The 27,250-nt window shown below is 39.0% G+C and overlaps 1 protein-coding gene across 2 annotated transcripts in view; it reads right to left on the bottom strand.

Moving 5' to 3' along the window:
* RBFOX1 (RNA binding fox-1 homolog 1) overlaps positions 1-27,250 on the bottom strand; it is a 1,495,983-nt gene that overhangs the window by 575,284 nt on the left and 893,449 nt on the right. For both annotated transcript variants that reach the window (XM_037029876.1, XM_037029877.1), the window contains one exon: positions 19,950-19,991. In XM_037029876.1, coding sequence (XP_036885771.1) covers positions 19,950-19,976 — 27 coding nt within the window. In that variant the 5' untranslated portion in view covers positions 19,977-19,991. The remainder of the gene's footprint in view (positions 1-19,949; positions 19,992-27,250) is intronic.

Here is a 27,250-nt window from a genome sequence, read left to right as displayed (position 1 = left end):
TTATCAGAGATCAATGCAACCCTCCTTATGGCTCCCAGTATCAGATGGAAATGGAACATTTTATTTTATGTACTTCACTTTCACTTTTTGTTTGAGGTATAACATTGATTCAGAGAAGTGCACTAATTTTTTATTGCAGTAAAACATATATGACAGAAAATGTATGTAAAATGTATGACATAGCTGTTTTATTTGTATGCTTAACTGCATTAAATTCATTCAATAACTGTGCAACCATCAACCCTTCCATCCCTAAAAAAAATTTTCATCTTGCAAAACTGAAACTCTGTTCCCATTAAACAGTAACTCCCCATCCCCCTCTCCCTCCAGCCTTTGTCAACCAGCATTCCATAACGTGCACTAGTATTAAGTGAACAGTTTCCCTTTATCATACACACATACACACACAAGTCTATGTAACCACCCCCAGATAAGGAGTTTGAACATATCAAGCGGCCCAGAAGTCTGCTTCCTGCCAAACTGGGCTATGTTTATTTTCTCCCCTCATCTCCCTGGTTCTCTCCCCATCGTGATGCAGGAGCCTTTATGAGGCACTTATTCACTATGGCATTTTATTTGTCTTTATACAGAGGGAGAGAAAGAGATGTGACATTGCCTCTATATTCTCTAAGAATTTACAGCCTCACTTTGACGAGGGAGGACTATTCATGGCTGAATGTCTTCTTCTGTGCCTGGGGCTTGTGCTATATGACAAAATGTGGGGCAAAAACACAAACTCAGTTCTGCCCGTGTAAAACTTCCCAAAGAAGGGGGTGTGTGTTGCTTTAAATCTTCTCACCCAGTATCCACACTCACACTTCTTCTGGGGACACATACTGGTCCTCCCTTTGGATACCTCCTCTGAACATTCTCAGTGGGTGTTGCCCAGTAGGGGCTGAGCCAGATGTAGGAGTGGACAAATGAGCCGGGGCCTGGCCAGTGAACACAGGCAGCCCCCGGCCATCAACACAGGGGTTGATGTAGAGAGGGAGGAGGAGTCAGAAAATCTGGCTCTGAGCCTGCACCTGAGCACCAACAGCTGTGCAATCTTGGGTGTGTCAGAGATCCTCACAGGACATAAGTGATACAACATAATCCCCACGTCACTGGCCTGTGGTGAGACTTAATGAGAAGAAAAAAGTAAAATCATGAAAATGTGACTTAGCATAGTGTAATCACCCAAAGAATCAAATGCATCGATTAGTATTAAGGCCAACAGAAGTAATAATTATTATCTTTTACATTAAAGTAGACTAAAAGGATACCTCTCTGACCTGGGAGCTCCCTGAAGAAGACAAGAATGCTGGTCTGTATGTGTGTGTGTGTGTGTGTAGTAGTATTTGCCAGGAACACAGTAGATAATACATTTAGAATACAGATTGCTTCTTGCTTCCTCCATGCTGTGGTCTAAGAGGTAATCTGAAGCTCTCTGGAATTCAGAAAGCTCGGTTCTCAGGAAAAGATTCTTGTTCCCTAAGGATCAATGATTGCTAAACATCCCAAGCGGCAGTAAATTATACCACAAGGCCCCTGGTGCTGTGACTGAGACACTATGTGACACAAATGTACAAGAATAAAGATCTCCTGCTGTCATGGGTTGAATTGTGTATCCCCAAAAGATATGCTGGAATTCTAATGCCTAATATCTTAGAACATGTCCTTATTTGGAAATAAAGTCCTTATGGAGGCAATCAAGTTTAAATAAAATTACTAGGGTAGGACCTAATCCAAAAGACTGGTGCCCTTACAAAAGGGGGAAATTTGGACACAAGCATAAACATGCATGGAGAGAAAACAATATGAAGACACACGGCAAGAGGATGGCCATCTGACTGGGGTGATGCACCTACAAACTAGGAACACCAGGTGGGGGGCATACACCAGAAGCTAGGCCAGGCAAGGAAGGATTCTGCCCTTGAGCCATTGAAGAGTACATGCCCCTGCTGACACCTGGACTTCAGGCTTCTAGATCCAGAACTGTGAGAAAACAAATACCTGTTGTTTTAAGCCACCCAGTTTTTGTACATTGTTAGGGCAGCCAGAGGACAGTAATACACTGACTTCTTCAGCAGACATTAACAAGAATGTCCATGTAGATGATGAAAAAGCCATTTCACAGAGTAAAACCACACCTCGGTTAAGTCATTTCCTAAGGTGATTTCTAAAGGAGTCTCGCTGATACCATAAAACCCTGTGTAGTGGGACATTAGGTGTCTGGCAGTTCAGTGCTTTTTGCTCCTCTTTCTGCAAGAAAGCTATGACTGTTGAAATCCGAAGAGCATCTAGGTGTAACAGCAGGAACAGCAGAGTTACCAATCTCCTGCCCAAGTCAAAGGGAAGGAGTGTGAAGCGGTACAGTTAGGTACAGGCAAGCAATCCTAAAAAGATGCCTGCCTGGTCCAGAGTGGGGGCTGTGCCTGTGTTGCACCTGTGGGACCCAGAGTCACTTAAGGAAACACCACAGCCCGTGCAATCACTGTCTTGCTACTTGACTTAATGAGTTGAGCAAACACTTTGGCTCCTCAACAAACCCACAATCTCAAGTTTCTTAAAAGGGATGCAAAGTGGCTAATGGACTGGGAGAAATTGGTTGTAGCTGGAAGCACATTTCAAAAGTACATTTTGTTTATATTAAAACCTCATTTAAGTATCAGTTCAAAGCAAAGCTGCTAACAGGGCAAGTTTAATATGACTAATACTTTCACCACCTCAGAACATTCCATTTCCATCTACCCAAGAGATATAATTTTAAAAACATTTCAACATCGCTAATATGGTAAGATGCTACTAATACAGTACAAATTATAACAAGAAGACACAAACATGATACTGAATATTTGCTGAGGAACTTAGCAGCAAATTTGATCCAGGCACTAATATGATGACAGGTTGCAAACACTCGCATTCTGCTTCACCATCTCCCCATTAGTCCATGTTTATGATGTTACAAATGGCACAGTTATTCACAGATTAATCTTGGAGACTTTCACCCTTGATGCTAATAAATGCACTGGCTTTGCCTTCTACATGAACCTAAATTTCTCATTTTGGCTTTCTTAAGAAAATTCATCACATAAAACTCATTGCAGTTTGCAAAACAGCATTTACTTCAGTCAGTTAAATAGAAAGATCACTGATATATTCTGAAGTTATTGGACTAATGCTACCTTGCCCACCGATGCCAACATTTCCCCCCATGGATTGTCTGAACAAAGCCTAGCCTGATTGGAACAATTCCCCCAGAGCTAAAACTCCACAGGCCTTGAAAATATTTCTGGGCAGAGAAGTATGGCTGCGTCAAGAGAAGTCTGTGCAAGGAAAACCTCTGGGGTCTTATCCGCTAAGTGGCCCTGCTCCAAGAAATCAGACTGATGTCTTGCCCACCCCTCCCACCCATACCTACTAACAGCACATACTTCCAACCCATTCTAGAAATGCAATACTGGAAAACTGTTCAGAGAGTAAGTGTTTAACTAATACAACAACCAGCAGCCTGCTTTCTGGTCTCAAGATAGGTGACACTACTTAAGCTGTACAAAAAACTATGTCATTATCCCCAGAGCTCACAAGAGGTGTATAAGTGGGTATATCAACCATGACATTGGAATGGGGCTTTAAAGTAGTAAATTCATAATATGCACCACACACTTTTATGAGTGTGTGTCTTGGTTGGCAATGGGAAGGCGGCATTTAGAAGTGTTTACAACTTCTCAGTTAACTCCTATTGCTAGCATCTGAAGACATTTAAATATTTGCAGGGAGTTCCACAGTTGATAAATTTGAGTGAAATTGGCAGGGTATGTAGCATAGTTTTTGCATATTAGGCACTTGAAAATATTCTACATTTCCACAAAGAGATTTGGTATGTCCTATATTTTATGGGCCATGTGACTCTTGGTCTATCTTATTTTTCCATTTTTAGCAAAGACTGTAGTTAACTCTCAACAACAACAACAACAACAACAAAAAGCACAGGTGTGAAGATAAACAGCAACTGGCAAACTATATAGTACACACCTCTTCTAAATTAAGCAAGTTATTTAGTTTCAACAAATTATTTCCATGCAGAAATTCAAGCTCAAAATTTCTAGATTTTTATTTTATTTTTTTTAAGTTTGGTCTTTAAAAAATAAGTAAAATTTTATAAATAACATTTTAAAAATAAAATTTTGGTCTTTTAAAAAGAAGCCAAATATCTGGATATTCATGTAAAACCTTTGGCTTTTTAAATATTAGTATCTATTCTTAATTGTTATATACATGTTAAAAAATTGGCCCAAAGGAACACAACAGCCAAAAGTTTCCCAATTCACAACCCTCTTCTAGAGGTCTGTTTGGCAACTATCAGTGCTTTACCAAAAACTGTTAACTACAACTGGTAACTATTGGCATTTTAAATCTTGGGTCATCACGAAGCAAAGAAACTATTTTGCTATCAGTGTGTCCAGCAGAGTAGGTTCCAACTGTTCCTACTGTTCAGGCAATCCTAACTACTTGCGTGCAGGCAGGGTCACTGCCTTCCACACTTACACAACAGAACCACCAGTAGTGGAGTCAACTGCACAGCTTCAGCCTCATCACAACGTGCTTTCGATAACGTCAGAACCACATCTTCACTACCATAGCATGTGCTCTAGATCTCCTCTTCACTTTGGAGTCTCTTTGCCTCTTTTTTCTCTTTTTCTATAATTCTCTTTTTGGCTTCCTTCTGACATTGCTATCAGTGAGTGCTCCTTCTCCTTCCCACTCTTATCACTTCTAGTCTCAGAAGTTTGCTCAGTGTTTCAATGGGGGATGGCTTTATGGGTCTCAGTCACCTATACTAAGGTGACTGAGTAGGAGACAAATGTAGATCTCTCCAAAAGCTAATACACTCTGTGCATCTTTGGTTTTTAGCAGGTTCTTTATAAGTTCCTACGTATGGTATTTCTTTGTATTTAGACTGCTTGTACTTTCCTGTATTCTCAGGATTTACAGGTTGATGTTTTAACCAAATTTGGAAATGTTTGGGCCATTATTACCTTGTATATTTTCCTGTTCCATTTTCTGTATCTCTTCTCTATTTGTAACTCCAGTTGCATATATTTAAATGCTTGATATTTCCCACATATCACTGAGATTTTCTTCAATCATTTTTACAAGACAAAGACTTTATGTTTTTAACTTTATTTTTATTGTCGACCCTATTGCTGATGTCCTCCTCCCCTCCCCTTTAGCCCACTGCCACTCATACCCACCTCCCAGTCCATGTGGCCAACCCCACACTGTTTTCTGTGTCCATGGGTTATACATGTATGTTCTTTGGCTAATCACTTCCCCTTCATTCATCCATTCCCCCTCTCCCCCTCCCCTCTGACAGTTGTTGGTCTATTCCATGTATCCATGCTTCTGATTCTGTTTTGTTTGTCAGTTTATTTTGTTCATTAGATTTTATGTATAAGTGAGATCATAGTAGTACCTTTATATGATAGAGTACCATGCAGCTGTAACAAAGAAGGAAATCCCACCTTTTGTGATAGCATGGATGGACCTGGAGATTATTGTGCTAGATGAAATAAGCAAGAAGAAGAAAGACAAATACCATATGATTTCAATTCTTTTTCAATATTTTTTCTTCTCTCTGTTCTTTAATTCTACTGTTCAATTTTATCTAGCGTACTTCATAGCCCTCACAGATACAATATTGACTAACTTTGCCTTAAAAGTTAAATATCTACTTTCTTGGTGGTGTATATAATAAATGCTCAGTACAAGATTTAGAACCACATAATTACATTTCTCAGGATGGAAATTCAGCTTAGCTTGTGAAGAACTTACGATGTGTTAAACTGCATGGGACTCACGTTTTTTGTGCTGATGAAGGGCTAGCCTGTTTATTGGGAGTTCATTTCTTTTAATGGGAAATGTAGCCAGAGGAAAACTTGACAACATGCCACTCTGGGCAAAACTTCATGCACTAAAAATTATCCAATTCTGAGCTGAGTCCTGCTCCTAGATCCTGAAATGCCCCTCACTCCTAACCCCTCCCCAACCCCAATCTCATCAGCTTAATCAATTTTATATAGTTACATTCCAATTTTCCAATCTGCCCCATCTGAGTTGCTGAGCATGGAAAATGGCTAAATCTCAAATCTTCAGTTTCAGGCAAATTTTGGGAAATATTTTGGGCATGAGGCTCTTGGTTATTTAGAAAATTATATTTCCTAGGGCTGTGCTCCCAAATCATTATATGCAAAGGGAGATGGCTCTGCTCTAGAATACTTGGGAGCAAATAAGCAAAACCAGGTTAATCAAAACCACTTAAATGTTAATCCTGCTATCTTGAAAATCGTTCTATGTGAATTCAGACATCTATAAAAACATGCCTTTGGCTTATATGTCAAACCACATACATAATCAAGATTAAGTGTGTACAACCATTGAGAATAACACTATAAAAACTGCCCAAAATATTTAAATCTCTAAGTTGTTACCAGCAGATATTCTATATTCATATCTGCTGAGTCTTAAGCAGACAAGCACTCAGAAATCATAACTTTGTACTTTCTATCCAGGAAGGTTTTCACCTTCTTAAAAGCAACCTATAATTGGAAGTCCACAAATTGGAAGTGCACAAATATAAATGTGCACAATGCAGCAGCAAATGCATTGGTCTCCTCATACATGAACAGGACATTGTCCTGCTCTGATTACCTTGTCAACTCAACACAAGTTTCCCAACTGCTAGAAAATGTCAAATGAGTGAAGATCAAACTCTTGTTGCTTTCAAATCTCTTCAATCATCCAAGGCTTCCCTCAAGAATTGCAGAGATGTATTATAAAAGGGAAGAAAAATAGAGGGTTGGGCAAACAAATAACCACATAAAGGCCAGCATGATGGAAGATCTTGTACTCAGAAAACCTTGCCAGATGGAATTGTTAAGCTATGGTATCCCCCACTATGGCCATGGCCCAATTTTAGCATGAACTCCCCAGGAGCAGAGCTGGGGTAAATTCAAGTGTTAATGGTTCATTTGGGAAGTGACCTGCGGAAACATCAGTAGAGGAACGGAAAAGGGAGACACTGAATGGAAGGAAGCCTGTTGACAGGTGAGTGACCACTACTGGAAATTGGCATTTAGTACTATTGAGGAACTGTGGCAGATGGTGTAACAAGTACTTCAGATTTACCCCACCCAAAAGGAGAGGAAGCTGGGTACTGATCCCCCAACTCCCTGTCCATCCTAAGTTGAGTGCTTCTTCCAGGGATATAATGCTTCTGGCTTGCTCTGTGCATGAGTGGAATGCATCTCACAGCCAGAAAATAGCCTCTGTGAAGAGGTTCATCAGTGTTTTCAGCAAGCTATCTTTGGCACATAGAGGTGAATGATGAGAGGGAAAGTCAGGGCTACAAAAGCATCTGCTATAGACATTCTCAGGAACCTTTAGAATCATTCATTCACTCATTTATGTGTTTTATTAAAAACTTAAGTCACATATATAGTTATTGTTTAAGTAAGCCTTGGTATTTTTATTATTGTTCAAGTACAGTTTTCTTTTACTCCTATCCCAGCCCATCCCCCTAGTGCTCCCCACCTCCCTCCCATTCCCCCCCCCCACTTTAGTTTTTGTCCATGTGTCCTTTATACTTGTTCCTGTGAATCCTTCCCTTTTTCCTTGGTATTTTTATTCTCTATTTTATTCACTGTGAGTAGAGGTCAACAGAACAGGTAGATAATGAAACAATACTAAAGGGTCAGTGTTTTTAAAGACACACATCCCCACAATAGTTTATTTGCCATTGCTGGACTTAACTTCGGTTAGAGCCAAATTCCACGGGAACTGTGAAAGGAGAGGGTCAAAAGACAGATACTGGTGGATCCTGTGTCACTGACTATCTTGGACTGCCTTGGAAGGTGGCTCTGGACACTCTGGCCTTACTGGAAACTCTCTGTAAAAATAAAAGTAGCTAGTCCCAGGTCACAGAGCAAATGTATGCAGTGTGTGAATGCACAAAGTAAAAGCAGTCCACTTAGAGTAGGGATAGTACATGAATAGGGTAACAGGATGTGGGACCATGTAATCTTTTTCCTATGGTGTTAAACCTGTCTATGTTCTGTTACATGGAAAATGGGATTTTGCAGATAGAATTAAGATTATGGATCTTAGAATGAGATTATCTTGGATAATCTGGGGGGGAGGGTACTCAATGTAACCACATCATCCCTTCAAAGCAGACAAGGCATGAGTCAGAGATGTGAAATGAAAAAAGAGGCAGGGTAGATTCAACCCATGATATGGACTAAATTCACCATGGCTGGCTTTGAAGATAGAAGACATGAGCTAAGGAATGTGATGACCTCAGCTCATAGCCAGCAAGGAAATGGAGATAGGTCTGCAACTTCAGACAACTGAATTCTGCTAACAATGGGAATAAGCAAAGAATTAGATTCTCCCCTAGAGTCTCTCAAAGAGCACAGCCCCACAAGCACCCTCGTTTTAGCCCTATGAGACTCATGTTAGACTTCTTCCCCAAAGAACAGCAAGTTAATAAATGTGTGCTGCATAAACCACTTATTTATAGTAATTAATTTAAGACAACAATAGAAAAATAATGCAAATAGATTTCAACGTGATTACCAGTTCTGATCTATTATTCACTTTGGCTGCCTAGAAAGGCTCTGTTTAAATTAAGCTTCCAAGATCACCTTCTGGGTTTCAGTTGGCAAGGACAATCTCAGAGAAATGGACACAAGAGCACCACCTTAACCATACCTAGTATAGATTTTCCACCCGTTCCTTAAACAACAGAAATTTATTTCCTTACAATTTTGGAGGCTAGAAGTCTGAAATGAAGGTGTTGGCAGGGTTGGTTCCTTCTGCGGTATAGTGTCTTGACTTGAAAATGGACATCTCCCTGTGTGCCTGTGATCTTCCTTCTGTGTGTGTCTGTATCCTAATCCCCTCTCTTTTAAAAGACACCAGTCATATTGGTTTAGGGACAACCATATGACCTCATTTGACCTAAATTACATCTTTAAAGGCTCTGTCTTTAAATGCTGCCATATTCTGAATTATAGGAGTTAGGACTTAAACATACAAGTTTTGAGAGATGCAATTCAGCTCATAACAACATGATCATTCAGTATTTCTAGGGTGAGGCTGGGACATCCAAATGTTTTGCCAGCTAGGTCTGAGAAAATGTCACTTTTCATAAATACTCTAGGTGGTCTTTGGAGGGTACTCTGAATAGCATTAACCCTAGTTAATCTTGTATCACCCATTCTTGACCTGCAGGGATCTGGGTGCCTCCTGGAGACTGAAAGAGAGACTATCTTGCTTGTGCAGGGAAGAAAAGAACTCAGATTACCCTGAAATGCAGACCTCTATTCTGATGCCTCCCAGGCTCATGATGACTCAAGACATTGAGTAAATGTTGGTAAAATATCAAGCCGTTTGTGTGCCATAAACTAATAGTTTTCTTCCCTTAGTCTGCAAATACACAATGGCATCAGAGAAGCATTTTGGAGAAACAATACAAGAGGTGGCTTTTAGCAAACCTTTAACCAAACTTGGATCTGAAATTCTCTCAAGTTTAGCACATTACCCTAGTGCACCAGTGAGGATTCTTTGATCATAGGCAAAAAGAATGGGCTGTGACTAACATCAGCAGAAGAAAGAGATCACTGGAAGGATATGAGGTAGCTCAAGGGATGAAAGGATAACCAGACTTTACTATAAAAGAGAGGTATCAGGGTGGGTCAGCCCTAGGAACTACTTCCTCATTCAGTCTTACCAGGGTATCACTGAAAGAAACCAACACTAGCTTTTTGTCTTTTTTTCCTGTTGTGTACCCACACTCAATATCTGCTAGAGTTTAAATGGGAGTGTCCCCCAAAGTTCATATACTGAAATCCTAACCCCAAATGTGATGGTATTAGGATGTGAGGCCTATGGGAGATGATTAGGTCATGAGAGTGGAGCCCCCAGGAATGGGATTATTTACCTTGTGAGAGAAACCCCCAGAGCTCCCTCACGCTGCCATCACGTGAGGATACAATGAGAAGTCTACAGTCTGGAAGAGAGCCCTCATCACCCACACTGGCACCCTGATCTCAGACTTTGCAGCCTCCAGACTGAGAAATTAATCTCCATTATTTATAAGCCACCCAGTATTGGTAATTTGTTATAGGAGCCCAAAGGACCAAGAAAGTCTCCAACATCTCAAGAGAGAATCCTATGGGCCTTGATTTATCGTCTCTCAAAGATTAAACACATGCGAGAAGAGAACCCCAGAAGGACAATGGAGTGCTGGCAACCCAGGGTAAGAAAGTTTGCCTACTGCCAACAAAAAGCAAGCATGTGTCCACTACCCATGCTATTCACCTCCATACACCAACACTCTGAATAAAGGTTCTCTCTCGTGGGAGGCCTTGTTGTCACAATGAGACTTCTTTCCTCTGTCCCCAAGTAAAGGAAACCACAGAATGCCTCATTTATCTGCTTTTTGCCCTATTTCCCTTCCTTATCAAGTTGACTCCCCCTGACCCTCCCCCACATTGGTATTTAGATCTCAGGAGAACAGAGTAGGAAGATAAGTCCTCGCTGAGGCATCAGTCACAGAAATGAGGAGCGGCTATGACAAATTGAAATGTCAGCATTATTAGTAGTTTTGCTTGAAGCTGAATGATACCGATTTAATGATAAAACCAGAAATGGGGTGGATTTGCCCTGGAAAGTGGGATGATGACTCGGGATAATGGGCTAAAATTAAAGCGAGGGAAATGAATATGAGGCCAAGTGTTCTAAATGGGATAACTGGCATCTTCCCCCCAGAGAAAGTGTGGAAGTGCCCGAGGAGACTCAGATCAGGGCAGATAATTATCATGCATGTGAGTTAGAGGATTCAGCATCCAAGGTCAAGGAGGTGGCTACCTGGACATTTCTTTATGTAACCAGGACTCACAATTAATTTGGGGAAATTAAAATCTGTAATGAGTTGGCTAGTTTCTTGATCTGTTCTCCTTCATGCTTATCAGTTAAAAGCCTTGCAAATATTGGAATCTGTAAAGAAGAGTGTGAAATGCAAGGTTTGGTGAAGACAACATTCTTTTAAAATGTTTTATATTTATAAACTTCTTAGCAGGGGAACTTTCCTTGGAGATAGTGGTGGTGGTCTGAGCTTCTGCAGTTTCCACGTAAACAGAGCTAATTACTTTAGCTCTGTATATGAGTTAAGGCATAAATTCCCTTTCATTGGGGAAAATCACTAAGATGAAACCATTAGTGATATAAGATTGAAGCAAATGTTGATTAGTTTGTTTTTCTCACATGGGCATGCACAGGAATACACATGGAACCTGCAAAGAGCTAAGCAGGGGCATTGATGGTGGGACCTCAGGCCACGCCCTGAAGGGCCTCTAAGTCACCACACAAACTGGATTTCTGTTAGCTCCTGATCATCCAGCAAAGCTTTACTCATCACCAGAGTCTGACTTGGGCTGAGTGTTTAGGATGTGAATACAGAAGAGAAAGTTCATGCCTACAGACAACTGGTTCTAAAGACAAAACAATCTAGGCAAGCAAGTTACTAGATATTTATCTTGACAAAGAGTGTTCTAGAACAAATGAACAACAGTTTTTGGAAGTCAAGTGCTGAGATGTATACCTATGTGAAAAACGTCACCCTCATGAGGGAGTTCCAGAAATAACTTGCTTGGGGATCCTGAGGAAAAAAAAAAATTATATATTTGTTCTTCTGTTCTAGACTGTTAGGATTCTGAGCCATTAGGATGGTCACATATAAAAAAACCATAATTTCATTTTGTCATTCAAACCCTTATATTAACTATCCATACTTTAGAAGCCATCTCAATTAGGAATGGGAGAAGATAGTTATTTGGAAGCTTCAAGCAAGGAATCATTTTTAAAGTGATACAGAGATATCTTAATTCTCTTGTTTTAATGTAAACTATATCAATGTGCATTAGTTTGTTTATCTTTGGTGTGAGTCCAAGGCCTTTTCTTTGAGTGATTTCTCTCAAAGAAAATCCCCGGTTGAAATCCCTTATTCTTCTTCCCACACGAACCTCATTCACATTTCAGATTATCCAGTCAAGATCAGCCAGCTACGGTCCAGGGGTCAAATAGGCCTCACTGTCTGTCCTTGTACATAAAGTTTTCTTAGAACACAACCTTGCTCATTCATTTTGTCTCTGGCTGCATTAGTGCTACAATGGCAGTGTTGAATCACTGTAGGAGAGACCATATGGCCTGTGAGGCCTCATTATCTGGCCCTTATGGAAAAAGTTTGTCAAACTCTGATCTATACTATTAGTCTTGGTTTTATTTAAAGTGGAGTGAGAATTTCAATATGTATCTGAAAGAGCATACCTGCCGATTACATGTCATTTTATATTTCCGGGGGTTCTTTTTTCCACTAGTAGTTTATAGTACACTCACTCACAACAAATCAAAATAATTGTTTAAGGATTTTATTTATTTATTTATTTTTAGAGAAAGGAGAATGGAGGGAGAAAGAGAGGGAGAGAAGCATAGATGTGTAGGAGAAACATCAATCGATTTCCTCCCCTGCGTGCCCTGACCAGGTACCAAACCTGCATCCCAGACAAGTGCCCTGACCAGGAGGAGTCTAGGTGGTGACCTTTAGCTTTGTGGGACAATGCTCAACAAACTGAGCCATGGTGGTCAGGGCAAAAATAACTTTTGAGGCTTGCTTTCATAGGATGTCTCTAAAGCATAACTTACTTTTCATAGAAACAATTCTCTTTCTTATTGCCCTCATTTTTCATCACTTTCCATAATATTCCACTAAATATGTAATTACAATAACAAGTGCAGCTGGCAAGAACAGGTCTGGGAATAAATACAGTGGACTCCTGGCAAGCAGACACCTGAAGGGGTGAAGGCAAAGGTAAGGCTGTACAAAACAGTCACTTCGCAGTATGCTCTGGTCATCTGTCAATATGTTCTACAAAACAACTGAATAGTATGTGTTACTCTAGTAAGTTTGGTCAGGGGAGGCTGATTAGGTAAGCTTATTCCATCCATGTCCTTCCACATAGCATCTCTCATTTCAGATATTTATCAGTTATCACATGGACAATTTTGCCATGGTTATTTCATGGATATGTGTTTTTTCCACTAGCCTGTAAGGTATAGGAAAACAGGAGCCATATACCCATTGGTATACCTGTATATCTGCACTAACTAGCACAGGGACTGGCATACTGTTTGTGGTCAAAAACTATTTCTTGAATAAACAAGAAAATGGAAGCAGAACCCCCTACAGCCTAAAACTGTAGTCCACAGAACATGAATCCTATGAGGATTGGGGGCTAACATTTCTTTCTCTGCCATCCTAACACCATTGAGAAAGGGTTGGGCGCTAGGAGGGTGGGGGGATGAGAGGCAGGGGAAAGGTGTCTCCAACTCTGATAGCTCACTTTCAAGGCTGTTGGGAAGTTTCATTATCTGATGTCTGGATGAAGGCAATGGGTTTCAGCCAAGATGATCATTAGCAGTTTGCATTCTGTGATCCACATCACTCTTGTATCTAGCAGAAATGAGAAACTTGCTTCTAACCGGCAAATTAAATATTGATAATGCAGATCTGCTCTACAACATCTTTCATATGCTGGCACCAGAATTTCAGTGTTTCTAAAACTTCAGCATTGGCATTCCAGCATCATAATTTTTGTCACAACTATAGGCAATCTTTAACATATAGTTAATACTCATTTTTTAGGGCATCTCGTTTTTAACCTAAATAGATATATTTTCTAAGAATACTCTGTGTTGCTGCTATAAATGGAAAACAACTTTCACTAGTCATTAATAAAAGTAAATGGAAAAAATCAATATCTAACAATTATTAAAAAAACTTTTTTACACTGCATGCTGTTCTGAGAGACTTATATACATTAATTATTTTAATCTTTGTTTTCAAATGCGTGCACACACAACTTTTGAAATACTTGCAATTATCTCTGTTATACATAGGGGGAATTAAGGCATAGGGGATTTGAGTAATATGCACAAGCACAATTGCAGAGCCTAGATTTTATCTTAGTAGGCCTAGCTCCAGCCCCCTTCTTAGATACAGCATTTTGCAAACAATATGTTTGAGTCTAGATACATGATTTGGCCGCTGCAGGCTCTAAGCTTGAGGCACACTCCCTTTTGGTGAAAAAGAGAGCTTGGAAACTGTTAGAGAGTTGTCAAAGACACTTTACTCTAAACTGAGAGATTTCCATTGACATAAAAAATTGAGAAAGGATTGAAAAGGGAATAACCTTCCAAGTGATTCACCCTTTCTTAGTGACTCGATATGTACCACCTGAAAGCAAGTACCACACAGGGTTGGTGTCTTAGACTTCAGGACATACAGAGCTACAAATTGGGTGTAGCACACATTTGACAGGATCTTTTTCTGAGCTCTCAGCTCAATTTTGCAGGGTATAGGGACATCCTAGGGGATATTTAGTCAGCTGGTAATGGCTCTTTCTCTGATAATCAGCCTTCTCTCAATAGTTGGCCCTGGGCAATTAGGTTTATTTAAACTGCTTCCCTGGACACAGCTGACTGGACCAGAGCAAACAACTGACCCAGGTTGGGCCAATCAGATTCTTGTCCAGGAATCTGTAATTGGATACATTAACAGTTAGTTCCTACACCTGTGGAACTGATGCAGCATGAATCTTAGGGGCTGGAAGGTGCACAAAAATGGTAAAGAGAGCCTTTTTCCAAAAAGTGAATCCAGAGTGGACTCACAAGGAGAAACAAAGATGAGAGATGAAAAAGAACTGCCTGTGTGTTGATAGCTCTCTGATTTTGAGCAACCTGGGAGGTATGGTTGCATGCCTTTTCTGTTTAGCCTAGCCTGAGTCAGTCCTTATTATTTGCTTAACTAAGTGTGAGGCAGGGTTTTTTTCCCCCTGAAGACACCACTACCATCAACGATAAAACCTGCTTTTGAAATTTTTTTTGAGTGTGGGGAGCTGGGTGAGAACCTATGTCCTACACATCTGTATTCTCTGGCTTGACATTCCTAGTACGGAAAGGAATGAGAACCATAGACGATAATGATAAGTTAACAATAGCTAACAGTGATGATTATGAGCATACATTTTTTAGAAGTGATTTATGTAAGTCATTTCATCCCATCAACAAATCTGAGAAATATATCCTCATTTTGAATATTGGGAAACTGAAGCTTTGAGAAACTAGGTAACATTTAGAGCTAAGTCATGAACCTAAGTCTGTAACCACAGCTCCTGACCACTGCTAACTACCCCTCATACAATGCTGGCTTCTGTAGGATCCATTTGCCTACTGTTCATGAAGATTTTGGTCCATGAACCAATTATAATATACATGAGAACCAAGCCTTTGCCTGCTTAGTAGTAACAGTGTTCTGACCAAAGTTGCTGAAGACCCCCCAAACCAATGTCTGATATTTACAGCACAAAAGACCCCTTTGTAATAAAATATTTTATAGGAATGTTAATCATAATAGTAATTTGATCCCCTACCCTATAAGCATACAATCTTTCCAATTGGTAGATTGCTGAGGGAGGCAAGGGCTACTGAGGTCATGCAATTTCTCTCTTACTTGTTTACTTGTCCATTTGTCAGTTCCAGATGCCAGAGAGGTCAATGTTGATGGTCAGGTTATGACAACTGTACAACTAGCGCTGCCCCTGCCTGTCAACAGCGCCCTTGGGACAAACTGGTAAATAGAGTCTAAAGAGTCAGAAATCTGTACCTAGTGCACAGACTTCATGGTGAGCAATATAGACCATCTTGCCAATGGAATCCAGTTACGATTTCAAATGTAAGCCCAGAAGAAAGTGCAATCTTCTTCAGATAGAGAAAATTTGGGATGGAGAAACAGGCAAGACCTTTTGTTTCATAGTTTTCTCATTGAGAACATGAGTAATCTCAATTGCCTTTTGAGAAGAGTGAATGATTATTAGAAGTTACTGGCTGATGCCCTTCTCTTGGAAAGGGTAGGCACTAGGTGGCACCCGAACAGCTCTCCGAGGCTGAGCTGAGTTCTGCAGTTAGGTGTGTCATATCTGCTGTCCACACTTGATGCTCAGGGGAAATTAGCAAAGGTCTGCATTCAAGATGACTCCAAAGAACATAAGGAAAGATACAGAGAGAATGCCAAGCTGCAGAAAGAGTCAGCATTGGTAGATGTGATCTGTGAGATATGAAATTGGCAGGGAGAATGTCTATTGCAAATTCACAGCCAGAGTTCAGGCACTGGGTTAAGCTTTTTATGTGGTCCCCACAGTCATGCATGTGGTGTGAAGGGATGAAGTAAAGGAGTTGGCAGGAAATCAACATCATGAATGACATAGAGGGTTCACGTTGGTTCATTCTGTTGTTCTGTTGCAGGGGTGTCAAACTCATTGTCAAACCCTTCAAAGGACCAAATATAGAGCTTGTTGCCCCTAATTAAGGAGTAGTTACATTTATATAGTCCTAAAATTACATTCAGCCCTTTGAAGTCAACCGCAAGTCTGATGTGGCCCCTGGTGAAAATGTGTTTCACCCCCTCCCCCCCGTTCTATTGGGTAACTCTGCCCCCTTCCTCTTATTTAAGCAAATTTGTTTTTTGTTCATGTGACAATATGCCTCTCCTTGGGGATGAATTATGACTGTTATAGCCAACCACTAAGATCCAGTTCAGTTGGAGTGACTGGCATAGGGTTTGGCCAATGAGCTCTAAGAGAACATCTGCAGGAAAGGCTTCTGGAAGTGATTTTCCCCTAACAGTACCAAGAGGAAAACTTCCTCCACCCCTTCTTCATAATGAGTGTTGTCATGTGAGCAAGTGATGCAGATTCACCTTGGAAGAAGGAGAAGAAGGCCGAGAGAAGCACACAGATTCCAAACCATTGTCCTGCTACCAAAACTTCAGTAAATCAGCTTGGAACTAGGAGGTATAAAATGCTTCCACCTTTTAAATAATGCTTAGCTTTTCTAGAACTTGCAGACCAAACCATTCAACTGAAAAAGAAAAAAATCTGATAAAAGTTTTAAGATTGTCTCTCAGGATATGTTCTGCATCCAAAAATGTTTTGTGACCAGGTGAGTTTGTAGAAAATTGTGCATTATATCAATTATATCTTTGCACTTAATTTTTGCACATTAAGTGCTCTGAGAAGTCCTGTAGTTTAAAAAAAACAGTTTGACTTTCTTTAACTTTGCATTTCCTAAAAATTAATTCATCAGAGAATCATTTTTTTAGACTTTATAATTAACAGATATCTCATAGAGTCCATTTTGGAAAAATTAAAGAAAGGAGAGCAGGAGGAGTAAGTCTTGGATGTGCCAACCCCAGTGCAGTGTCACCTGCACAAAACATGCTGGGGCACTTTTATCTTTCTTCATTATATTCTGTTTGCAGGGGCCCAAGAAAAAGGGATACATTTTACAACTGCTCACTTATATCCTTGAATTCTGACAACCTGGTCAAATGTACTAATAAAGGAATATAAGCTTGGCAACATGGACATGGTCCAATCATCTTGCAGAGTATCAAAAAATACAGTTTGATTTCAGTATTTAAAACATATTTCAAGAAGTATGACTGGCAAGAAGATATCCTTCATTGATGTTGGTAACTAAACAGATATCTATTTTTCTTCCAGTGTCTCTCTTTCTAACAAAAGTATAATGAGATTAATAAAAAATGCATTTCACTGAGGTGGCTAGGCATTAGCATTTCAGATCAGAACTAAATTTCTTTCAATTTACCCTCCAAATGCATCCTTTAAAAAACTACCTTAATCGAGAGAGTTTTCTTTCCAGTGAGAGGAACAGCTAAGTATACACACAAGATAGGAAGAAAAGGAGGGAGGTACAAGGGAAAGAGATCAGAGAGAAAGAGAGACAGAGGATAGGGAAGGAGGGGGCAAAGAAATTATCCATGGATGTGAGCGATGTAAGTGTCAAAGAAGACACAGCACATTATGACATTGGTGTCTCCCAGGAGGGAACTGGAAGCCTTAAGTCTGAACGAATGGAAAGGGAAACCCTCACTGCATTCCCGTGGTATCATTTAAATTTTAAACTACATAAATCTGTATTCCATTGATTTCAATGTGTTCTCTATCAACTCAAAACATAAATTAGTTTAAATATTAAAAAAAAGACTGCAACAGCAACAACAAATTAAACACAAGTTCATGCTTTTAGAGATGGTCTCATATGGGACTAATAGAGTTGTCCTATGGACTATACTCTATGACCCATTATATGAAACCACCACTTGAATTTATTTTGTGTAGTGGGAAGGGTTTCATTCTTATTCCTAAACCACACCCCTGTTGACAATATCCTCATCAGTGCAAAATAGTAAGCCCCTCAAACTGCACACAAGCACTTCATTACTTCCTGTGTCCTTAATTTTCCAGGCAAGTTTCATTTGCAATAGAGATTTAGATATTATCTTCATTCTGATGAATTTATCAGGGACTCCTGGAGACAAAAGCACGCATTCCTCTTTATCTAGCTCTGACCTAGTTCTGGCCATCGTTCCCCTCCAAACAGGAAGAGAAATCTGAAGTTACAATACATTATTTACTAGGATGAACCAGTAATTCAGACAGCAGGGGAAAAGCAATAAGAAAGTGCAGGAAAGCTTAAAACATTATGAAGGCTGTTTCATGAAGGAGTCACAACTAATGTAGGCACAGGGACTTAGCAGTGAAGTGGGCAGAGATGAGAGGTTAATGGAGAAGGCCATGGTGAGTGGCTACATAAAATAAATACACATAAAAAAAGGAAAAACATCAAGTCACTCCATGGAACTGGATTCTGTTGTTTGTTATATATAAGGATTTAACAAACCTGATGCCCATAGCAACTGTGAAATTTCAATAACTCTACAAATTATTGTCATCTCAAGATTGGCATTAAGTGAATACTTTGAAAAGTTACCAAGCAGTACATAAGTGACATTAGAATTATGAATTATTTAATAATTTACTTATTTATTAGATTCCTTTGAGCACATTGGTGTCCCAACTCCAAAACACACTATTATTTTAAAAGCAGCAGATTTCTCTACTTTTTATAATAATGTGGAAACATGACTATAGGGCACATTGTCCAGTAAAAATCGCCAACTTTCATCAGTGACATTAAAGATAGCCCAGTTACGCCTTCAAACTCATCCATCCAAAACATGAGCACACTTTAAAACACACACACACACAAATGGAGAGGAGGGGTTCAAATGAATGATATTTCTTAAAATACCATTTCCATAGCAAGAAAGATATCAACCATGACACTATGAAAACAGAACAATGTCACCAACCTCCATTTATAAGCAAACCATTCTCTCCTCCTCTAGGGAATGCATTTTACATCTAGCATAATTGAACATTGAAAGAGATTCATTTTTAAGAAGGTAAATCACATACAAGGTTTAAAAATCTGTCTCCTTCTCTCATATACAAAAACACCACAAAACAAAAAGGTCTACAAAGGACTTGCATTCTCCTTGACGTATCAGTGGCTCACCCCCACCCTCCCAGTTAACAGCAAGACAGCATTTTAGCCACTCAGCAAACAGCCTGATATTCACATTAAGAAGGCAGCAAGACATCCTTTTGACCTTTGTTATTACTTAGACCTCATGTTGTACATAAAAAGAGTACAATGATGTCAAACAAATTCCAGGAGAGAAGTATTTATTGCTGAATCTAAATAAAAAAATCTATATCTACTATAATGGCACTTCAAAAGAAGATATACTGTATTTACCAGCTCAATCAATACTAAATTAGCTGGGATAAATATTTTCAGTTCTACCAGTCTTAAGATGAAGCCCACTATTTAGAACCTTGTGTCTTGGGAGAGACAAGGAAATTTTTGCTTATCACACAGAAGCAAAAACCAGGAAGTATTTTACAAGCAGGTGCACCTACCCTTAGCTGCTCTCTTTCACAATTCATCTGTTGTCTGGAAACCTACAAAGGAAAGGAAAAGAGGCAGGGAATCAGGATGTTCTGCATCAAAACAACATGAAAGAAAGAAGAAAGTTGCTTCTAATCACTCGGCTTAAAGCAGACCTAGAATTAATTAATTACGTATTTAATTTTTTCGTTAGAACTAAGTAACTTTTTTTCTTTGGGACTCCTAATCTTCCCTTGGCATTTCTACTGTGTGATCCAGAAACACAATTAGGATGAGCCAGTCTTGAAGAAAGGACAGAAATGAGGTCCCAGAGAGAGTGTAGGAGGTGAATTCCGCTCAGGGTGAAGGCTCCCCCTTGGCCTGGAATCCCTCTTGCCCTATTCAACAGGCACAGGCATTCTTTCCTGAGGGCCCTTTGGGCATAGTCACTGGACATCACACAGTGTCTTCTCTGATGTTAAGGGCCAGTAGTTTCATCTATATACCTTGGCAAATGAATTACAGTTTACAGTCCATTTCTAATCAGATGATAATAAGTCCCCATAGGACTGTGACAGGGAGAATTCTGAGGTCAATGCACATGTCACAGATACACGATCAATCAGTGATATCAGCCATAAGCTCAAAAAGGAGACACTAGTGATATATAGGACGTGCTTCACTTACCCTTATCCTACCAAAAACACACTTCTAAAAATCAAAAGTGCTTCGTTAGGGTGACCATATAATTTATTGTTCAAACAGGAAAACTTACATAAGCTAAAGGAGTGGGTGGGGTGTTAATGGTGATGCCAGAGACAGTGTATGTGAAGTGGGAGTGACAAAGCAAACTGGGGCACAGGGTCATTCTACCTTCAACTCTAACAGCTAGGCTGAAGTAAAATTCAGGTCTGCACTCACTATTTATTCTACGCATTCCTGGCATTTTCTTAACCAATAAAGCAACCTCTGACTCCCAGCATCTGACAGTATATTGCAAGCTTTTGAAACTTTCACTAAAGGATAAGAAGGTTTTGGAACTGACTTTTGATGTATATTTTATGTATTTTGGATTGAAAGTTTCTTTTTTTTACTTTCCCTCAAACAAAAACAAAAACAAGAACCTTCATTTAGGATATGCCAGAACCCCAAATCTATAAAACAGTGCTTTGCTTTGTGCCCTGGAACCCAGAAATATCGCCTCTAAGAACAGCTCCTAGAAATGTAAGCAGAGATTCACACAAATGTTTATTTACATGTCAATTAACTGCAGCCTTACTTATGAAAGAAAACCATTGTAAGTATGACAGTGTGCAACAATGGGACCATTTACAATAAATGAGAGCACACTGATTTGATGGTATAATGTGCAGCATTAAGAACCATGGTTTTGAAAAATACTCAAAAGGCGCTATCTAGGTTTTAAGACATTACAAAGGTATACAGATGTTATGATTTCTATTTTGTTTTAAAAATACAGTGGAACAGATCATAAAGAGAAGGAAGAGAGGTAAGAGAAAAACAACATGACTGGAAGTAAATATTCCAAAACATATTTTTAAATGAGTACAATTCTGCATATATACAACATGCACAGAGGATTCTACATTTAAAACAAATGATTTTATGATATGCTAATTATATCTCCATAAACTGTTAAAAAGTGAAGCAGGGCAAATCCATACAGATAAGCGGTTGCCATGGAATTCAGGGGAAGGCAAACAGGGTGGTAAAAAACTTTTCAAACTAGATAGGAATAGTTGCACAATATTGTGAAGGTATTTAAAACCCCTGATCTATGAAGTTTAAACTAGCTAAAATGCTACATTTTATTTTAGGTGTCTTTTCCCATAATGAAATAAATAAAGTAGGTGATGGGGGTCCAGTTCTGGGTAAGATGGAATAAGCACATCTTACCCTGTCTCTCCCACTCAGTGCAATTATACATTCTGTCTAGGCTACAGGGGGCAGCTATTTGAGGTCTGTGAAGGGCCAACACTAGCAGGCACACTGAGAAGCAGACCAGAATGCAAAGACTAACCACACAAAGTGAGTTCTTTTCTCATCCCGTCCTCAGGATCACCTGGCATGGATTTGAGGCAGCTTAGAGCTCAGCATTGGGCATCCACATACAGAGAAACACCCAACACTCTGTAGGAATCTTCTACGGTCTGAGAAGGTGGGCAAAGCCCCACTGATTTCTCTCTCTCCTCTTGCCACTTGGCTCCTAATGCAGGCCCAGTCACAGAAAAACATGAGCAGGATGAAAAGGCCCCAGCTTTCTGGCTTTCAGACAGAAAAGTAGCATCTTGGGAAACCAAACATGTTTTGAGGATCCTGAAGAGGAAAGAGTTTGGAAAACTCTTGTAGTTTTTCCATGCAGTGCTTTTATACACTCCATGCTCACCCCTGAGCCACATGTGTATCTGGACGGGGACCACGGACTGTGAAAATAAAAGAGGTAAACTATTGCCGAGGGCTCCGACTGGTCATGGAGATGCTCGCATGGGACAGACACAACTGTCCTGGCAAAGGTTTAGCAACAGCATTGATATTGGAAACAAACTCCACAGAAGGACGGTAGGAATGTGCAGCTTGAGAATACAAACAATTTCCATAGAATTTCAATAAGACCTGGAGTCTCAAAGCATAACAGTAAACATACCAAAGGCACACTCACAATTACTCAGCACATTAAGAAACAGGAAAGTCTACACTCATACAGGAAAAGACAGTCACAGACATTAACACTGAAATGACAAAGATGTGGCAGTTATCAAGTAAAGATTTTAAGCAACTTTTACAAAAATGCTCCAAAAACAAGGGGGAAAAGCACAATTAATCAAATGAAAATTTAAACAGTGTTGTCAAAGAAATAGAAAATATAAAGAACCAAATGGAGATTTTAGAACAGTAAAAACAATAACCTAATTTTTAAAAAAATGAACTCACTGAATGAGTTTGAATGTGGAATGGAGGTAGCAAAAAATAATTCAGTGAACTTGACTGAGTACATATCAAATAAAAAAGCACCTAATGTAAGCAATAGAGAGAGAAAAAGGAGGAAAGAAATAAGAAAAACATTCAGAAACCTATAAAATAATACTAAAAGATATAACATTCATGTTACTCACTAGAATAAAGATAGTGTTCACTGGAGAAAAAATCATTTGGGGAAACAATGGCTGAAAATTCCCCATACTTGACAAAACACGCAAACCCACAAAATCAAGAAGCTCAGCAAACTCTAAGGAAGTAAACCCAAAGAAAGTCATATCCAGCTATAATCAAACTGTTGGAAACTTAAAACAAATAATAAAAAACAACAAATACACACAAAATACTTTCTGAAAAAAAGCCAATGACAAATGATACAATGCTCATGAGAAAGCGAGAGTTCAAGTAACTATGAATTTAAACAAACAAATGATAACCAAGGGGGCCAAAATAAGGTACCAAGCAAATCTCTTTTAAATTATGAGATAAAAGAAGTGTTAACCCAGAAATCTATGTCCAATGAAAACATCCTTTAGAAATATTAAGAAGCTAAGAAAATTCATTGCCAACAGATCTATTCTGAAAGAATTGCTACAGGAAGTTCTCCAGACAAAGGAAATATAATACCAGAAGGAAACTTGGAATATCAAGACTAGAAGAGGAAAGGAAATGACAAACATATGGACAAATATAAATATAATGCACTAGTTCACTTCTCTGGAGTTCTTTCAAATATCTGTAATGGTTGAAAGAAAAAAATAATCACAAAACTGTCTAAAAAGGTTTTCAATATGTACATAAGATAAACCAAACATAAAAAGAGGAGGGCAAGGAACACATATGGAAATAAGGTTTCTATATTCCAATTGAAATGGTGAAATATCAATTATATGAGGGAAGTTAAATACTGTGTATATGATAATCCCTAGAGTAACCACTTTAAAAAAATACATAAAGTGATATACTCAAAGGCAAATGATGTTGAATAATTGGACATTTGTTTGAAGAAAATAAATAAAACAAAATGCCTTGACTTCAACCTCACACTTCATGCAATCATTAACTTAAAATGGTCAATGTATGTAAATGTATAACATAAAACTAAATGAGAGCCCTGGCTGGTGTAACTCAGTGGATTGAGCGAGGGCCTGCAAACCACATGATCGCGGTTCAATTCCCAGTCAGGGCACATGCCTGGGTTGCAGGCCGGTTCCCAGCAGGGGACTCACCAGAGGCAACCATACATTGACCTCTCTCTCTCTCCTTCCCTTCCCATCTAAGATAAAGAAATAAAATCTTAAAAAAAAAACCTAAGTGAGAGATGCAATTAAAGAGTAGGGGAAGTACTTTTTTCTTAATGCTTTCCTGTACTTTTCAAATTACCCTTTATGTCATAAAGAGTATAATAAGAAAATATTTTAATAATTGTTCCTTGTAGAAATGTGTTTTAAAATAATTTTGTAATAGTAATAGCTCTCATTTTCATTATATAAATAAAATAGCTTATCTAATAATAAGATTAATATTTTTAACACCTGTCTTCAAAAATCAAAAGTGTTTGTCAGGCTCACAGAGCATCATAGTAACATTTAAAGAAACAAGTAAACTACTGACGCAAACCATGTGAAGTAGAGCAGTATTATAATGTTCCTATTGCAAAGTATTCAAGAGCAAAATTCAACAGTAGCTATGGGATTAGCTGTGTTGTCCTTCAAATAAAGCTGACTAAGGAAAATGAGATTTGGAGATAATAAAAGGCATTTGAGTAATCTCTATAGCGGACATTTTTGGGTTTGGTTGGTTTGTCTGGAGTTTTGTGAGTGTTTTTTTTCCTTTATGCATTTTTTATTGAATTTGTTTTGGTAACATTGGTTAATAAAGTCATATAGGTTTCTGATGTACACTTCTGTAATACATCACCTGTATATTATATTGTTTGTTCACCACCCTACACCGCATTTCATATTATTTTTCTGCATTCTGGCAGTACTGTTTCTCTTTTCCTTTTGGGCCATGTTCCTGTGCAATCCCATAAATTCTTTGTTAATTGCATATCATCACCACCATACACACTCTTTTGCTACCTAATAACACATACACCTGCCATTACCTCAGAAATACACCCATCTGAGTACAGTGACCAGTGACTTCTTCTTCTTCAACCAGTGATCCAGTGCAGACAGCCAGTTATGCAACATGGCCCAGTCCCATCATGAGTTCACCTTGGTGTTCCAAGTTTGCCCATCACACAACACTCTCTGCAAGGTGCAATAATGCTCTGAAGACTCACTAAGTTATTGCTAGACCTAATGAGATTCTTTAAAATATTTCCCCATAACCAATATGGGAAAGGTGCAGACAGAAAAAGGCACCTGTTCCTTCTTATCATTTGCTGTGAAGAAAGACCCTGTACACTCTTTGAAAGCTAATCTTGAAACATCTTATATGTACACTTTTCTACATGGCATTTCATTTGGAACTAACATGAGATATATTTTTTTCTCCCATGGCAGTGATGCTCAAACCAGTGTTTTTATACCCTAAATGAAGAAAAGGGAAAGGGAGAGGTCTGGTGCTGCTCCTTTAAGATGCTTCCAGAAAACCAAATACCACTCTCGATAGGGCTGCCAAGTAAGCACTTATGAAAGGTTAGGAACTGAAGCAATAAACTTCAGCATGCGACCCTTTGCTCTCCTGGTTGAATGGGATGTTTAATAGCAGGGATTCATCTTCCCCCATGCCCTAACTTCATCTAGACAGCAGGGCCAAGGAATCTTTCTCAGACTCAGCCTTTTTCATCTTCTCCTGACTTTGAGCTCTCTCTTATCATTGAGTCTGATTTTTTTTTTTACCGGTCTGATTTTCCCTCCCACACATCACACTAGATCTGCAAGGGAAAAAATGGAATATTAGTCAGCTTTCTTTTTCTACAGACCAGGACAAAATTTGGAGTCCATTTCTTTGTCTATCAGTTATTCTTTCCTGTATTCGATAACATATACATGTGTGCATGTGTGTGTGTGTGTGTGTGTGTGTGTGTGTGTGTATCAGGCACCTTCTGGATGTCAGACACTGTTCTACACACTGAGAATACAATAATAAAGAAGACTTCTGGAGCTCATTGTCTAAGTGGAGAGCAAACAATGAGTAAGTTGACAGTTACAATACAGTGAACATTTGCTACAATGAAAATATAAGCTGTGCTAAGAGCACATGAGAGGGACAGCAACCTTATCTTAGAGAGCTGAAAAAGGTATTAATGCTTTGTTTGTTTTGACTTTCAGAAAATGTATCCAGGGAAAGAATGAAAAAAATCTTTCAAGAAGAGAGGGGAATGTGTGAAAATTCTAGTGAAGGTGACGGAAGTGCCAAGTTATTCAATGTGGCGGGAAAGTCAAGTGTGAGAAGATATTGGTAAGAGATTAACTTGAATCCATAAAAGTAGGAGTCAAAGGAAATATGAACACACATGATAAACGGATGGATAAATATGCATGTTTTCTGGCTTGTAATCACATAATATTAGAAATTCCAGTTTTTAGGACAGTTGTGAATCATTCAGAAGAAACCACCAAAGACATCCAGCAGCATAAAACTCAATACATCAAATCAGCTGGTACCTGTTTACATTTCTCAAGTTCTGTACTTTCAGAATCATCATTAATTTTTCTGAAATAATATGGCATTCGCCTATGAATCCAAAGTACCTAGGGTGAGTGCTACAATTCACCTTCTCTTTATGCATTTCAGGATTATATACAGTTGACATATATAGTCTGAGATCACACTTTGTGACTAGCACTGTGCTGATGGAAGGGGATGTGAATATAAATGATACATAGTGAATTTCATAAAAAATCTCAAAGAGAGAGGAAGAGAGATGATTAAATAGCAGATTATAATGCTGGATCCTAAGTGCGATAAAAAGAGAAAACACAGGATAACACAGGGACCTGAAGGAAAGGTGCTAACCCATCCTGCATTATGGGGCAAATAGTGGTGGGAGGTGTCAGCCAGGTGTTTCAAGAGATGGAACACTTGGTCTGAGCCTTTCTAGGGTGATAATGTACTCAAGGTTTTGGGAAAGTGAAATGGCAAACAGCACAAAGATAAGAAAAGTAAGAGGACACTGCATTGTAGATGGAGGACGGGCAGTTAGGGAAAGTGCATTCATATTGCAATACTTTTCTGTTTTGCTCAGTTTTAACTATGCTGACAGAATAGTAATTATTTTTAAGCAAAATAAATTTCACATTAATGGTGGTTAAAATATTCCAGAAAGTATGATACACACTTTTTAGGAGATATATGTATACACACACTCATACATATATAC

The sequence above is a fragment of the Sturnira hondurensis genome, unplaced genomic scaffold, assembly GCF_014824575.4.
Source record: "Sturnira hondurensis isolate 20B ecotype Veracruz unplaced genomic scaffold, ASM1482457v3 Scaffold0020579, whole genome shotgun sequence".
Classification (NCBI taxonomy): domain Eukaryota; kingdom Metazoa; phylum Chordata; class Mammalia; order Chiroptera; family Phyllostomidae; genus Sturnira; species Sturnira hondurensis.
The sequence above is the reverse complement of the archived record's forward strand: the minus strand, read 5'-3'. Positions and strand labels throughout refer to the sequence as shown.